The following is an 18,429-nucleotide window of genomic DNA, read 5'->3' on the forward strand; positions in this document are numbered from 1 at the left end:
TTAAGATACAGGCTAAGTGCTACTTTAATTTTAGTTGAAACTAAATTAAACAACAATGTCAATAGCTTAAGATTGAATGCAAAAAAAGATATATATATTCATACAAATACGATAATTTCATAACTACGTACGATGTACGATGGTACTACTACGATAATTGCCATCATGATGCAAAATTTGACATTCATTACACACACACACACATATATATATGTGTGTGTGTAATGAATGTCTTTATCTTTTCTAGAAATATATTTTACATTACAGATATCAACAATAAACTTTATTCAAATAATTTATTTCAAAACGAAGCGAATTCGAAAACGAAAATTTGTAATGCAAAGAAGGAAAAAAATAATGTAGTATATATAAAAGGACGAGATGAATGCAAATCTTTACGTTCGCTCAAAACTTTAAAAGTCGGAGCTTGCGCGTTTTTGAACGTACCAGTCGTGAGAGTAAGTATAACAGTATTATTAAATGCCGATACGTTTATAATCCAGAAAAGGGGTAAGTCTTTAAAGGGTCGGTGTGTCTAGAAGGTAGAAGAGCCGAGATGGCCCAGTGGTAAGAACATGTGAATCTTAACCGATGATCGTGGGTTCAAACCCGGGCAAGCACCACTGAATTTTCATGTGCTTAATTTGTGTTTATAATTCATCTCGTGCTTTACGGTGAAGGAAAACATCGTGAGGAAACCTGCATGTGTCTAATTTCACTGAAATTCTGCCACATGTGTATTCCACCAACCCGCATTGGAGCAGCGTGGTGGAATAAGCTCCAAACCTTCTCTTCAAAAAGAGGAGAGGAGGCCTTTAGCCCAGCAGTGGGACATTCACAGGCTGTTACGTTTACGTTTACGTACGTTACGTTTTACGTTACGTACGTGTCTAGAAGTTCTCAATATTTAATGATTTCGTGTCTAGAACTCGCTCATGGGGATTAATTAAGGAAATGCTACCTATGTATTTTGTACACGAGTTGTACAAAGCCCTACCACCATTAAGACGAGGGCAGATACATGAGTCATGTCAAGACACCTTTCTGTATCAATAGATGAGGGTGTTTCCTACACAGGAGAGAGGTCCATGAGATATTGATCAAAACCCTCTGCTTAAATCCACATTTAATAACAAACTAGAATTTTTTTATGTTATATGTAGGCCAAATGGGCCACCTGATGTTATGTGATCACCACCTCCCATAAACATTGGCGATTTAAGAAATATCAACCATTCCTTGCATCGTCAATGCGCCACAAGCATTGCTGTTTAGCGGTCGAATATCTGATGGGTGGGTGGTACCTACCCAGACGGGCTTTTTTTTTTTTTTTTTTTAATAGAATAGGAAGGCGGACGAGCATATGGGCCACCTGATGGTAAGTGGTCACCAACGCTCTTAGACATTGGCATTGTAAGAAATGTCAACCATTGCTTACATATCCAATGCGCCACCAACCTTGGGAACTAAGATTTTATGTCCCTTGTGCCTGTAATTACACTGGCTCACTCACCCTTCAAACCGGAACACAACAATATCAAGTATTGCTGTTTTGCGGTAGAATATCTGATGAGTGGGTGGTACCTACCCAGACGAGCTTGCACAAAGCCCTACCACCTAGAAATATACATTTCAAATTTGTTACCACATTTGTTTAGTTCTCAACCCAACCGACCAAAGAACCTAAAACACCATCTAAAGCGTCACCTAATCCACCACCTAGAAGAGAGAGGAAGGAGCCGATGAAAAAGTCATCGCCCCCACCAAAATCTCCGGGTGCTGGATCAGAAGGGAAGATTATTGCTGGTGAGTTTTTATTCATTCGCATCTAGATATCATTTCAGGTTATTTCAACCAAGAAGGTGATTTTTTTTTCGCCAGAATACCCACTAAAAAGCCAGTGGTAACCTCATCGTCTTTTTTGGTCACGGGATCGCTTGCGCACGCTGCCGTAACGCCATCAATAATGAGCTTGCGTGGCGTTTTTTTTAAAAACCCTTTCTTAGCGTAAAAATAAATCTATGTTCTGAGTTTCAGCTTTTGAAACTTATATATATTAATTAAATAAAAGGATTGCATTATTTATTATTGTAAACTTAATCTATACTCGGACGCTGCTAGTACCCGAGTGGTCTTGGCACATGCGTTCCACACGTCCATGAGTGCATGAGGTGATGATTCAGGATGACGTCACAATGTAGCCTTAACAATTTGAATAATTTCTATTGACATACAACATTTGCCTAACTCATATATCTTGGTTTAGATATAGGTTTAAGTTTAAAGATCTTTAATCTCAATAAGAATACATATTTAATATAAATATGTAAAAACCCGAGAACAGAGTTTTGCAAAGTTTTAATTTACATTAAGAATTATACATAAACTCATATATATATATACACACACATGTACTCCGAAAAGCCGAGATGGCCCTGTGGTAAGAACGCGTGAATCTTAACCGATGATCGTGGGTTCAAACCCGGGCAAGCACCACTGAATTTTCATGTGCTTAATTTGTGATTATAATACATCTCGTGCTTTACGGTGAAGGAAAACATCGTGAGGGAACCTGCATGTGTCTAATTTCACTGAAATTCTGCCACATGTGTATTCCACCAACCCGCATTGGAGCAGCTTGGTGGAATAAGCTGCAAATCTTCTCCTCAAAATGAGGATAGGAGGCCTTTAGCCCAGCAGTGGGACATTCACAGGCTGTTTCGGTTCGGTTTCGGATGTACTCCGATTCTTTTGTGTGCAATTTGAAACTCAACCACTCAATGTAATTAAGATATTGCTCTAAGTTATGTGAATGCGTTTATTTAATACAGTTTTTTATATGTAAATATATTATATTATATATTGTTGATCTAAATCAAATGTCGATATGGTTTGATTTGACTTATTTTATCATTTCTGTTAACAGTAATCGGTGCGGTTGTGGACGTGAAATTCGATGTTCACTTGCCGCCGATTCTGAACGCACTCGAAGTACCTGGACGAAGTGAGTGATGTTCTTTATGGTTTATGGTTTATCATATATATAGCAGAGCAGAGATTGAGGGTTAGAAGTTAGAACACGTGAATGAGCACGTTGCCAATTTTCATTTGCTCAATATGTGTTTATAATTCAATTCGTGCTTGGCGGTGACATATAGTAAGGCAAGCTGCCTGTGTCGGAAAAATCAGTCATGTGTGTATTCATAAACCGAACGAACAGCATGTTGGAATAAGCTATTTAACTTCTTCACAATAGGAGAGAAGGCCTGCCAAGCAGTTTTATCATATGAGTATATGTCGATATATTGGATAATCGCGTTAATCAGACGTTGTGAGCATTGGTGCTCAGAGCAGACCCTGAGCATTTAGTGTGCTGGCTGATGTTCACTAAGCAACTGACCGAACGCAAGCTGCCCACATGCGATGTAGTCTCCGCTCAGCGCCATCTGGTGACACTTGTGTTTCGGCTTATATTTCCCTAGTAATTACAATTTATGCTTCACATATTTTACTTTTTAGAACAATATGATATTTATTTAAATATTATGATTAAGGACATCGCTATCTCATTAAGCCCCCCCCCCCAACCTGGGAACTAGCATGTTAATGTCCTTGTGATGTTTCATTAGCTCACTCAAACCGGAACTCAACAATACCGAGTATTGCTGTTTGGTGGTGGAATATCTTATGAGTGGGTGGTCTTACCCAGTTCCTAGACGAGCTTGCACAAGCCTCTATCATCAAGTAACTAAGTATGGAGAGTTAACCAGCTAATATTATTTTTAGAACCACGTCTGATATTAGAAGTCGCTCAACATTTAGGTGATAGCACATGCCGTACGATCGCAATGGACGGTACCGAAGGTCTGGTGCGTGGGCAACCGGTTATAGATACGGGAGCTCCAATTACGATACCGGTTGGTGAGCCAACGTTGGGCAGGATTATGAATGTAATTGGTGAACCGATTGGTGAGTTTGTTCAAAATTAATAACTTGTAGATAATTAAAACAAAAGATGAGTATAGACAAGAGCATTTACTTGTAACAAAACAACGAACCGTTCTAAAGTATTGGTGTGAGAATGATACGCGGACTGAGATGTGCCCGGATAATTAAACTCATCGAGATATATTCAGCATAAATTACACATGTCTAATTTTAACGAAGAGTAAACGCAAGTTGAAAAAAACGTTCACTTACAGTGAGCATTACGTCGAACGCAGCGTCGAGCGTTCGCAGGAACGTTACAATATATGGAAGTGCTCGAGAAAATGCTTCTACTCTATACTTGTCCAAAGAAATACAATAAAAATATGAATACTGATGTGTAGTAACTAATTTTCTTTCCAATTATCATATTATATTATTTGTTGTTGAATGTGATGTTTTCATTAATTAGTAAGTTTCCGCCAGCGGCCTGTGTGCTTTTCCAATAAAACAAAAGCGTAAAAAACAAACTCACTTTCACATTTATAATGTTAGTAAGGAGAACTTATTGTGTATTTTTGATAAAAATAATATCACATTAATACATGGTTTGCGGAGTCTGTAACGGATGCTCAATTTACTATGTGGTCAAATTCAGATGAATTTTTGTGTATTTTTTGTAATTTCAGACACAAGAGACATAACATCTTAGTTCCCAAGGTAGGTGGCGCATTGGCGATGTAAGCGATGGTTAATATTTCTTACAATGCCAATGTCTATGGGTGGTGGCGACCACTTAACATCAGGTGGTCCATTTGCTCGTCCGTCTACCTATAATATAAAAAAAGCCTAGAACAAAGCTATGTACCTATTTTTGAATTATAAATGAGATTTTTTTTACTAATTAATATAAAATTGTACTTTTATTTGTAAGGCTTTGTTTTATACAATAAATTATTATTACTATAATAAAAAAATTGTAATTAATCTAGAATTTTCTATATACTAGACGAACGCGGTCCAATCGAAACGGACCAGTTCGCGCCAATTCACGCTGACGCTCCGCCATTTGTTGAAATGTCAGTTGAACAAGAAATTCTCGTGACTGGAATAAAAGTGGTCGATTTACTCGCGCCATATGTTAAAGGTTAGAAAAACTTTGACGAGCCGGTTGGCGTGGTTGTTGGATGCTTGCCTTTTACGCAGAAGGTTGTGGGTTCGATTCCCACCCAGGACAGATATTTGTGTGCATGAACACGTCTGCTAGGTGTTGTTAGGGCTGTACGTGATAAATATGTAATTTGTTTAACCTACTGACTTAACTGGGTCGCGGCGGCGACTGCGCGGCTATGTGCTGCGTCAGCGATCCTCCCTGAGGTGCTGTACGTAACATACGTATTAAATATTATATTGGTGTCACACACACTTGCGAGCAGGCCAATAAGGTCTATGCCGGTCTGTGTGTGTACAGACACTAAGACAAATAAACAAGTTTGACATTGAATTGACGCGATATCATTGGTCGAGATTTTGAATAATCTGTGGTATTCATTATGGATTCGCGAATTGGCATTTTCAATGTCCGCGAAGTTGTAATCGGAACGTTGGTTTAACATTAAGAGTGATATTGTTGTATTATAATTCGAGAACTGTTTGTGGTGCACAATAACATGAGAGATGTTAGAGAATCGCGTGGAATATGTAAATGTAAGGTGTTTTTATCTTTATCCAATTAGAATAGGGTTTAGCCTAGCGTTCTGTTAGCTAATCGAAGATATTTAGATGAAACCATAGACAATTTACTACTTTTTTTATAAATAAAAAATTAAAATTTAACAAATGAAATATTAATAAATTTAATAACATAATAATTACAGACAACAGTAACAATAAACTATGAATAAGTAATATTTTAAATTAAAAAAAAAATGTTTGTGTTATAAGTTAAGTTAAATAAATTTTAATTAACTTATATACGTTTTGATTATGATCTGTTCAGTGGTAAAGATTTAACAAACATCAGGCGGATATAGAAACATTGGATATAGAAAAGTAGCTTATGTCCTTCAATGGAGCTTAAGTTTGCTTAATATCAAATTTCATCAATATCGGTTCAGCGGTTTAGCCGTGAAAGCGTAACAAAAGGACCGAGTTACTTTCGCATTTATAATATTGATTTTTTCACAGTCGGTTAATTTATAGTTTCGTTTGTTGTTTTTATATATTTTTTTTAATTTTTCGAGGTGGTAAGATTGGCCTATTCGGTGGTGCTGGTGTCGGGAAGACGGTTTTGATCATGGAGCTCATTAATAACGTAGCGAAAGCACATGGTGGTTTCTCGGTGAGGTTTTATGCTTGATAACATTGAATTAATGGTGTTTTCTATTACATCTTGTGATATGGGGGTAGTGGCTACTACAAGTCTGGGCGGTGTGGTGCACCAGGCCCTCAAAGCCGAGGAGACCCTAGGCTCAAAATCAAAGTCAAACAAAATTTAGAGCATTTTTAAATTCCACGGATTCTATAAGGAACTGCGTTTTAATATTGCCAGCGTGTAGCAAATATTTTAATAGTCGAATTTGCGAAAATGAACAGAGAGAACAGGCCCGTTTTTTGTCATTTCAGTGCTGCAACGGGGCCTTTATCCATCTAGCTATACCCCTCTTTATTTATTTATAAATTTATTAATATTTAAGGAAACAAACAAAATAATAACACAATAAATTAAATAAATACAAAAAATTCAAAAACCAATAAAGCTTCTAATAATAGACAATATATCAGGCCGTTGGCGTGGTTGGTAGATACTGGCCTTTCACGCTGAAAGTTGTTGGTTCGATTCCCACCCAAAACAGACATTAGTGTGCATAAACATGTCTGTTTGTACTGAGTCTGGGTGTAGTTATCTATGTAAGTATGTATTTACAAAAGAAAAGTAGTATGTGTAGTATATCAGTTGTCTGGTTTCCATAGCACAAGCTTTGTACAAGCTTAATTTGGGATCAGATGGCCGTGTGTGAAAAATGTCCCAGGATATTATTATTATTATTATTATTATATATAAAGTCTATGTTGGTCGGTTGATCAGGCTGCTGGTCTTTTGCAATTGAGACAGTCATTTCCGTATTAGGTCTTCGCCGGTGTCGGCGAAAGAACGCGTGAAGGTAACGACCTCTACAATGAAATGAAAGTCGGTGGTGTCATTAAAGACGATTATAAGTCATCGAAGGTAATATCCACGATGTAGAACAATAGAATTTACTTGGTGGTAAGGTGAGCCTTCCTCTGGGCAGGTATCACCCACTCGTCTCTTATTGTATCGCTAAGCAGCAATACTTAATGATAATATCTTAGTTCCCAATGTTGGTGTCGATCACCAATGTCTATTGGCGGTGGTGACCACTTACCATCAGGTGGAACATTTGTCCCTCTATATAAAAAACTCATAGTACTTAGTATTTAGTAAATAATCACAAGGGACATAAAATTTTAGATCCCAAGGTTGGTGACGCATTGGCGATGTAATATATGACTCATGTTTCTTACAGCGCCAATGTCTACGTGCGGTGGTGTCTATTTACCATAAGATTTACTGATGGTAGAGCTTTGTGCAAGCTCGTCTGGGTATGGTTCTACCGCAAAACAGCAGTACTTGGTATTGTTGTGTTCCGGTTTGAAGGGTGAGTGAGCCAGTGTAATTACAGACACAAGGGACATAACATCTTAGTTTCCAAGGTTAGTGGCGCATTGGTGATGTAAGCGATGGTTAACATTTCTTACAATGCCAATGTCAATGGGCGTTGGTGACCACTTACCATCAGGTGGCCCATATACTCGTCCGCCTTCCAATTCGATAAAAAAATTGATGGCCCATTTGCAAGTATCAATACATAGCTTAAAGCAAAATAAAATGTATAGATGACAGAAGGTAAACATCGTGAGGTCACCTCCATGTGTTGGAAGAAAGTCTGTCACATGTTTGCAAAGCTGTAAGCTAAACTCGAGCTGTTGGAAGCTCTAAGCCTTTCTTTAAGAAGAGAGGAGGAGAACTAGATTTTTTTATTGTCAATTCACAATTAAGAATATTTCCATAGCTTACCAAAAGTTTTCATAAAAACACATACACAGGTGGCATTAGTATACGGTCAGATGAATGAGCCGCCGGGAGCAAGAGCTCGCGTCGCCCTCACAGGTCTGACGCTAGCAGAACATTTCCGCGATAAAGAGGGACAGGACGTGTTACTGTTTATCGATAACATCTTTCGTTTCACCCAAGCGGGGTCAGAGGTGAATGACCTTTATATAACACTAAACTGTAGAATAAGGGTTCATTATTATATTGAAGGGCAAACATACAACAGAAAGTGTATTTTTGGACTAGAGACCTTCTTGGACATACGATGATCAATTCGCCATAGTTTCATCATAATCGGTTAAATGGTATAGAAACGCATAGAGGAGAAACATTTATTTGTAGATATAGATAGAACAAATTAAAGCTAAAAACATTAATGACCATAATTTTAGCCAATCGAAGTCCACTGCTGGGCATATATATACCTCTAAAAAGTCCAAAGTTGACATTCAAAGTCAAAAGTCAAAAATATTTATTCAATATAGAAGCGTTACACGTACTTATTGATTGTCATAAATCTACCACCGGCTCGGAAATAATCACCTTAGACTTACCTCTTACCACTTAGTGGGATTTTATATATATATATATATATAATTTAAAATAACTTGGAAGCGATCGTTTCATTCCCAGGGTGTGCAATCATTTTAAAAGTCATTGGTTGTGTAATATTCTTTGGTACACAAGCGTTCCTTAACGATTCTTTTAAATTTCACAATTGAATATTTTTGAACGTTTTCTGGGATCCTGTTGTAACAGCGTATACACTATCCCATAACAATTTACTAACCCTGTTTAATCTGGTATTATTATGCTTAGCGACGGAGACGATATCAAAATAAATTCTTATAACTAAGCATACTCGAATAAGGAAGGTAGTGTGATGATGAAATTGTGACGCTCAACATTGCTGGCGCTGATAGAAAACCACGGAATCAGTGTTTGTTTTCGCAAACGTTTTAATGTAATTGGTTCTTTTGTCAACGTAACTATCAGGTATCAGCTCTGCTCGGTCGTATTCCGTCGGCTGTGGGCTACCAGCCCACACTAGCGACGGATATGGGCACGATGCAGGAACGCATCACCACAACTAAGACGGGTTCGATAACGAGCGTGCAAGTAAGTGTTAGACTTGGGACATAGTATATAAGCCCTCCTTATATTGGCGTGGCGCCACATTTGGGGACTAAGATGTTATGTCCCTTGTGCCTGTAGTTACACTGGCTCACTCACCCTTCAAACCGGAACACAACGATAGTGAGTTTTGGTGTTTAAAGAGGGACTTGCAAAAAGCCCGTGTACCGATCTCACGCACACATTTAAGCATTTACAATAACAAATCTTACGCTGACGTCATCTAAATAAAAAAAATATATTAACACAAAAGATTAACCTTGTCATAAAACATTCAGTGGCCCCGCACTAGGCAAGCCTGTCTTGCAAGTACCAACTACCGGTTACAATTTCACACGCTTTGACAATCGCTCGGACGATATACAATCCCATAAAGAATTATTAAATAATATTTCTTTATACAAGACGCAGTAAGTATATATAAGAAAATATTATAATCCTAAAGAATATAAAAAAGAATACCTAAAGAATAAAAAAAATATATAATCAGTGTAGTTGACATGATTTGGTCAAAACAACTAAAAGGCCGAGATGGCCTAGTGGTTAGAACGCGTGAATCGTAACGGTGAAGGAAAACATCGTGAGGAAACGAGCATGTGTCTAATTTCATTGAAATTATGCCACATATGTATTGTACCAACCTGAATTGAAGTAGTGTGGTGGAATAAGCTCCAAACCTTCTCCTCAAAAGGGAGAAGGGGCTTTAGCCCAGCAGTGGAACATTAACAGGCTGCTACTGTACTGTACTGTAGTTGACAAGAGTCGGTGAAGGTGGAGCTAGAATTATAGTGTAGAGGTGAGGTCAATGGTGCCAATGCCGATTATCAAAATCTTATTAAATATCGAGTGTACAAAATTGAGATACCACGCATAAACAACAAAACTCCATTTTATTAGACGCTTCGCTTTAAAGAGTACTCAATTTATACTAATATTATAAAGAGCTTTGTGCAAGCTCGTCTGGGTAGGTACCACCCACTCATCAGATATTCTACCGCAAAATAGCAATACTTGATATTGTTGTGTTCCGGTTTGAAGGGTGAGTGAGCCAGTGTAATTACAGGCACAAGGGACTAAAATCTTAGTTCCCAAGGTTGGTGGCGCATTGGCTATAAGCGATGGTTGACATTTCTTACAATGGCAATGTCTAAGAGCGTTGGTGACCACTTACCATCAGGTGGCCCATATGCTCGTCCGCCATCCTATTCTATATAAAAAAAATAAATATCAGTTGTCTGGTTTCCATAGCACAAGCTTTGTACAAGCTTAATTAGGGATCAGATGGCCGTGTGTGAAAAATGTCCCAGGATATTGTTATTATTATAAAAATGGCTTAGTTACAGCCTGTGAATGTCCCACTGCTGGGCTAAGGCCTTCTCTCCCTTTTTTGAGAAGAAAGTATGGAGCTTATTATATAGCCCCACGTTGCTCTAATCCGGTTGGTGTATAATGTGGCAGAATTTCAGCGAGATTATGTTTTTCTTCACCGTATAGCACGAGATGAATTAAGATCATAAATTAAGCACATGAAAATTCAGTGGTGCTTGGCTTGATAATGGTTGGAACAATCATATTACAGGCAGTATACGTACCAGCGGACGATCTGACTGATCCAGCTCCCGCAACGACATTTGCGCATTTGGACGCGACGACAGTACTGTCGCGAGCCATCGCCGAGCTGGGAGTGTATCCCGCTGTGGATCCATTGGACTCGACATCCAGAGTTATGGATCCTAATATTATAGGAGCAGAGCATTATGGCGTGGCTCGAGGTGTTCAGAAGATATTGCAGGTTTGGTATACACAGATCAGTTGAGGTGATTTGTCTAATTTCGTTTTCTACCACTTTCTGAAGAGTGCTAACTTCCCGCTTCGTCATGGGCCGTGGCTTGATGTTAATAGCCTATAATCTTAGACAAGAATTAGGCTAACAAATGTAAGAAGAATTTTTCAATTCCTTATTCCAGAGATTTTTTATTTTAATGGTAGGCATACGGGCCATCTGATTATAAGTGGTCACCACTGTTCATAGACATTGGCGATGAAATATTAACCAGTGGAACTACGATATTAAGCCCCTTTTGCCTGTAGTTGCACTTTCATTATATACATATAATGAAAGTTCGATATATATATATCAGTACAGTACAGTAACAGCCTGTTAATGTCCCACTGCTGGGCTATGGCCTCCTCTTCCTTTTTTTTTTTGAGGAGAAGGTTTGGAGCTTATTCCACCACGCTGCTCCAGTGCGGGTTGGTGGAATACACATGTGGCAGAATTTCGATGAAATTAGACACATGCAGGTTTCCTCACGATGTTTTCCTTCACCGAAAAGCACAAAATGAATTATAAACAGAAATTAAGCACATGTAATGTCAGAGGTGCTTGCCCGGGTTTGAACCCACGTTCATCGGTTAAGATTCACGCGTTCTTACCACTGGGCTATATTCGATATACATATATATATACATATATGATATGTATATCGAATGAGCTAGGTAAAATTTCAGAAATATTTTTTTTAAACTTTTTCTAAAAATATATATAATCTTTACTTTTTGATGTAATTCGGTATGAAGCACGCTCGAACATAGGCTGGGCATACAAAAAATCCTGCTCCCCACCCCCCTGAAAAGTGGGCGCAATCTAGTATTAAATATATTCAACTACAGGACTACAAGTCGCTCCAAGATATAATTGCCATCTTGGGGATGGACGAACTCTCTGAGGACGATAAGTTGACGGTCGCACGAGCTAGGAAGATACAGCGGTTCCTCTCGCAACCATTTCAAGTAAGGCTTAAAATTTGAGATTACACATGCAGCGAAAATGGTCCAGATGTTTAAACAGTAACAGCCTGTTAATGTCCCACTGCTGGGCTAAAGCCTCCTCTCCCTTTTGAGGAGAAGATTTGGAGCTTATTCCACCACGCTGCTGCAATGCGGGTTGGTAGAATACACATGTGGCATAATTTCAATGAAATTAGACACATGCAGGTTTCCTCACGATGTTTTTCTTCACCGTCAAGCACGAGGTGAATTATAATCACAAATTGTTTTGTATAATCACAAGATGTTTAAACAATAACTCTTATATATATAATAATTGAATTAATATTTTATTTAAGAAATTTTAATTTTATTTTTGTTTGTATTTACAGAATATTTACCTTTTTTTTAAAGTTTTGTTCTATAGATTCATATTTAGATCATAATACTATATAAATGTCTAAATTCACTTATATATTTTGTTATTCATGTTAAAGATTTTTTTATAGTTTTTCGTCAATTAGATCAACAACTTTTATTTGAATGTATATTTTGAATGTATATGATGGTCAAGGAGACCATCGTGAGGAAACCTGTACGTGTAATTGAGATTTTGCCACGTGTATTTCTACCAACCCGCATTGGAGTAGCGTGGTGTATAAGCTCCAAACCTTCTCAAAGGGAGAAGTCTTAGCCCAGCAGTGGGACATTCACTTTACTTTTTTTTACATACAATATCCACTCGACATCATTTGGCACTTCTCTGGCTATCATAAAACTTATTACTTCTCTATAATTTAATGCATTTTAACATACAACGTAAAACGCTTGTAACCACTAATAATATTTAAAGAAACAAAGTAAAATTTCCGAAAAATCAATTTTAATACATGTCGAGGTAAACTGAAAGCTGAATTTCACTTGAACACTTTTATTTCAATATGGTAAATGCAACATCGTACGCCGGCAAGGTTCATACAATATATTTTATATTTCAAAGTTAATTACTTAAGTTACGTATTAGATATCAAATCAATTTTATATAAGACCTAAAAAAATCAATTAATTATTGCCTTGGAATGTCATCTTTTATTCTTGTAAGGGTTCTCATTCTTCATGACGTAAAAGCAAAACGATTTTCTTGGACAGCAGATGATTTTTAAATTGTTATTCTTCAATAGGTGGCGGAAGTGTTCACCGGCCATGTCGGTAAGATGGTCAAGCTGGAGGAAACTATCAAGGGTTTTAAGAGGGTAATCTGTTTTGTAACATCTATTACGTCATCATTATCAACCATCATCGAATCTGTGCTTATAATAAAATTCATTGTTGCAAGTGCAGCGTGAAAGTAAAACATCGTGGGGATAATTGCATGTCTGATAAGGAAATCTGTATGGTCTAAACACCCTCTTCTAGAGGAGGTCTTTGGCCTTTGGGACATTTATGGTTTCTTTACTCTATGACAAAGAATACCTATCTTATATTTAATCTGTCTTTGCTCTTTTGATTTTATGTAGCATACTTCCGAGATGTCATATGTGCTTAGAACGCGTGAATCTTAACCGATGCTCATTGGTTTAAATCGTGGAAGCACCACTGAATTTTCATGTGATTAATTTGTAATTATCTCGTGCTTGACGGCGAAGGAAAACCTCGTAATATGTGTATTCCACCAACCCCATTGGAGTAGCGTGGTGGAATAAGCTCGAAATGTCCTCAAAAAAAGAGAAGAGGCCTTTTTTTGGGGTATTCACAGGCTGTTACTTTACTTTATGTGGAATACCTCATATAGAAGATTCTATGGACATATTAGTTATTTAGCTTCACCCGCGCGAGAGGGAGGTGTCAGGTGCCTCAGGTATGTTCTTTACAAAAATGCGAAAGTGAGTTTGTATGTTTGTTACGCTCTCACGACTTAACTACACAACCGATGATCGTGATAATTTGTATACACGTTGTCAAAGGTACAGAGAAGTACAGCGTACCTAGCACCGTACCACTCAGAGGCTGGTACAGCCGCCGGTGGAAATTATTTATTAGTAATTATTTACAATTAAACACGATTATATTTCATCAAGATTCTAAACGGAGAACTGGATCACATACCTGAGGCAGCTTTCTATATGGTAGGGACGATTGAAGATGTGGTTGCGAAGTCACAGTCTCTCGCTAAGAGTATTTAAATAAAAATATTATTAAATTTATGTTTGTTTTAGTTATATTTTTAATCAACTTAATATGGCATGTGATCAGCTCGAAGATATAGCGAAATTTCAGCTTAATCAATCCCGATAAGTAGTTCAAAAACTTTGTTTATTTATTAAGTGTTTATTGCACACAATTTACGAACATGATATAAAAGATCATGTAATATTTAAAGTATATAAGGAGTGATCTCTTCCAGGCAACCCCTATAAAAAGTAACATATTTTTGTTTTTTACGCAGGAACATTAATCGGGCGTAGTGCACACTTTAAATCAACTTATTATTAAAATTTATTAAATAATTAGAAGCTTAATAAAAATATGTAACATACCAATACAGACATACTATATACTACACATAAATAAAAACAACAACAAACCTTGTAATTTTGATCACGGAAATCGGAAGTGAATATTACAATTCAAAGTCAAATCAGTTAAGTTTTTCATTCATAGTAGTACACATAAATAATCTAATACTTTTTATAAGTTTTAATTTTTTATTTTTATAGGTTAAGTACATAGGTACTATTAAACGTGACTGCCTCGTTGGTGTTGTGGCTAGATGTAAGGCTACAGACCCGGAGGTCCTGGGTTCAATTCACAGTTCGGACCAATAAAAAGTTATTGGGTTTTTCTGTCAGAAATTTCTCAAAAGCAAAAATTCTCAGTAGCAGCCCAGAGTCTTTAAGATGGAAGTGTGTACACTCCCGTGCCTCGGAAAGCGTGTAAGGCCGTTGGTGCATCGCCTGAACTCTTTCCGGTCGTGTCGGATTGCCGTCCCATCGGATTATGAGAGCTAGGGAAAAGAATGCACCTGTGTTTGCGGATACAGTTGGGCACTATAATATGTCCTGCGCAGTTGGCTAATCTCACTCGAGATTGGCTGCCGTGACCGTAAGCGGTCTGGAGGATATTATTATTACTATTAAGTAGAATTTTGAATCATAAATTTCTATTACTTTAGACATTTCGTACATATGTATGTTAATGATAATTCCTTTTGATATTGTATCGAAGACCACATCTCGATATATCGCTCGCTGCTGAGGTGAATTGATCGTCTGGCGTTGAAAGTCCGATCGGAAGATTACGCTGAAGTCGGACCTTAATATATTGATTTTTCTCAGTAGCGTCCACCACAAAGTAAACATGAGAAGTAAAAATTGTACGTTAAAGAGGCATATTTCGCAGATTTTTTTTGGTAAACCATTTGTTTTTAAGTAGCTAGGGCCCTACAAGTTCGTACCAGGTTATCCATTAATTACCTGACATCCTGTATATACGTCAATAGACAAACGTGCATATCATTGTCGTTGATATGTCTATATTTCTTATTTATTACGATATTTTCGATATCTCAGGAATGGTGGTAGGGCTTTGTGCAAGCTCGTCTGGGTAGGTACCACCCACTCATCAGATATTCTACCGCAAAACAGCAATACTTGATATTGTTGTGTTCCGGTTTGAAGGGTGAGTGAGCCAGTATAATTACAGGCACAAGGGCCATAACATCTTAAATATTTGGTACCTACGTTATTATCGAAGTAATTTTAGTTTAAAAATATAATCTAATAAAAAAATTATCTTTTGAATCTAATAAATATGTATGTACTAAATAGATACTTAATGATTGTGCAAAGCCACCTGCGCAATTCGGATCCCTTGTACGAAAATCATCAACGGCCGGTCATCTTGACTTTAGAATGACTGTCCATTTTATAAATAATATTTCATTGATAATAGATAATCCTACTAAACCCTGGTCCGTATTTTAATGCTGACTTGCCACTTTGTAAAGTCTGATGCACTCGGGTCGATGGGGGTCGTCACAGACGAGACTAGCCAAGCCATGCCATGACATGCTACGACAGTTAAAGCCGGTACTGTCCACCAAGCCATCCCGTAACCATTACTGACGTCACATTCGTGTGACAACAGAACTTAATACCCACCACCACCAACTTAATACTTAATCGGCTCATTTTAGGAACATCATTCGTTTTTGTACAAAAATGTTGCTATGGCAACCAAAATAACGGACGAGATGACGTGGCCATGACAACGGAAAATAACAGTTATGAATTGGAAAAGTATTAAGATATAAATATACATTACATTATTCATATATTGTGTAAGAACTAGAACTCAAACGCAATCCGCAAGGCTCGTAAAACGAATTGAAAGTCTATCAGTTTCCCGCCGTTAAGAGTATCTGTCAATGTTCAATTGTTGCCAGATTATAAATATAGATAAATATAGATTGATTAATATAAATAATGACAGATACACTCCAGTAATATTAAATAATAATTCGTATCACATCCAATATTATATATTACAATCTGATTTAGTCTTACAATTTTTTTTATTAATATATATATATACTTTATTGATGAAGCTGTATTGATTCTTTATTTTGCAAGATTATTTAAATATATAGTTTATTACACTATTATTATTATTATTATTACAAAAGATAATTGTGTAAATTTGATTAATGAGCTTTTTTTTCTTTTTTAAATCAAATTTAAATTACCCTTCCGATCCCCACCGGACGCAAAGCTGCCCATAACACACCTTCGTTACTCACAATTGTTATTATTATTACCTTCCCGCTTAATATTTCATTTGTAATAGCACAGATAAAATCTATATATAGTCTATTACTTAGGTCAGGTGTTAGGTGTAAAAAAGTAGCCTGTCCTTTGGGGTTTAAGCTTCATATCAAATATCAAAATCGGTTCAATGGTTGAGCTGTGAAAGGCTTACAGACATTGTTACTTTCACATTTATAATATTAATATATAAATAATAAATGGGCTATTCGATACAAAATCACTCGTATAATATTTGCGCACTCAAACAGAAAAAACCGTTCATATTAGTAATATTAGTATTTATTAAATCAGCGTTAAATTTTAAAAGGTAGGTAGACTGACCAATGGACCACCGCTATAAGATATATTAACTATCAAATATTCTTTATCCGTGCAGTGACGGAGAAAGAATACATTTCACTGCCCCTCTCTTTCCCATGGGTGTCGTAAGAGGCGACTAAGGGATATCTGAGCGACCATCTGCTCATCTGGTGGTAGGATGCTAACATCCGCCTGGCTTGTTACCACCGTACGCATGGTGAAAAACTCGTGAAGTGGCTTGCAGCCGCGTTTCGAGGTCAGCCAGCGTACAGCCAGTGCCCGAGCGAGTATTGCCGCGATGGGTGTTGGTCCAGTGGAGACGGCTGTTGAACCAATGCCGGGGGAAACTGTATTGACCTGCCGGACAGGGAGACCTGAAGAAACGGCTGTTCCGCTGGCCGCCCGTGGCATAGTACAGGGGCCCGAGCGTGCCTAACCAGCTCGCGAGGCTGCCCCACCAGGCCACGCATAATCTCGGGGTGGACCGTCGTGCCGGTTGGTGACCGGAAGGTGGGGTCCCGGCGGCCACTTCCGGGGGGGTTCGGGGGCCCTTCCGTCCGGCGGATCAGTATATTTTCCCTTTTGGCAACCATTTGGGAAAACACGCCTCCATACTTTGCCCATCCCTATCGTGGCAATACGTCGCTCGCTTCACGTCTCTTTTCCTTATTTTTCCAAATGGTAGCGCAATTAAGAAATAACGGTCGTTCAGCGGTGCACACCCCCACCATACCCACGCTGTTTGAGGTCGAGTTCCCTAACATTCGAGGACTCCACGCTAACCTCAACGCTGTCCACCACCATCTCGAGACAGCACGGCCAGCAATGCTGTTTCTCACGGAGACGCAAATACTCCGCCCTGCCGACACCAGCTACCTTAACTATCCCGGCTACATGCTAGAAGAATCTTTTAAAGCGAAAGCCGGAGTATGCTTGTTCGTCAGGGCAGATGTTTGTTGTCACCGATTGCGCTGCTTGGAGGACCCCTCCTTCTCCATGTTGGTGGTACGTGTAGACCTGGTTCGTCAGAGTCGAGTCTACGTGTGCCTCTACAGATCCCACAATGGTGACTTGGAGACAAGCCGATTATTTGACCATCTTAGTCGGGTGACAGATGCTGCGCAAGAGCAGTTTCCTAACGCGGAATTGGTGTTTTTGGGGGATTTTAATGCTCACCATGAATCATGGTTGAAACCCCTCAAAACTGACCATGCTGGAAGAACTGCTCATGCTTTTGCTCTCACACACGACTTGACCCAACTGGTTGATCAGCCCACCAGGATCCCAGACATTGATGGGCAAGCGCCTTCTCTACTGGATCTTCTGCTGACTTCTCAC

The 18,429-nt window shown here is 38.2% G+C and overlaps 1 protein-coding gene across 1 annotated transcript; it reads left to right on the forward strand.

The window, feature by feature from the left end:
- Positions 1-1,726: 1,726 nt before the first annotated feature.
- On the forward strand, positions 1,727-14,148 carry LOC126779533 (ATP synthase subunit beta, mitochondrial-like). Its single transcript, XM_050503596.1, has 12 exons — positions 1,727-1,806; positions 2,927-3,004; positions 3,787-3,969; positions 4,937-5,074; positions 6,171-6,268; positions 7,058-7,156; positions 8,056-8,214; positions 9,059-9,181; positions 10,776-10,988; positions 11,870-11,989; positions 13,147-13,218; positions 14,044-14,148. Exons 1-12 carry the CDS (start codon positions 1,743-1,745, stop codon positions 14,146-14,148), a joined length of 1,452 nt encoding a protein of 483 aa, XP_050359553.1. The 5' UTR covers positions 1,727-1,742.
- The last annotated feature ends 4,281 nt before the right edge of the window (positions 14,149-18,429 follow it).

The sequence above is a fragment of the Nymphalis io genome, chromosome 29, assembly GCF_905147045.1.
Source record: "Nymphalis io chromosome 29, ilAglIoxx1.1, whole genome shotgun sequence".
Taxonomy (NCBI): domain Eukaryota; kingdom Metazoa; phylum Arthropoda; class Insecta; order Lepidoptera; family Nymphalidae; genus Nymphalis; species Nymphalis io.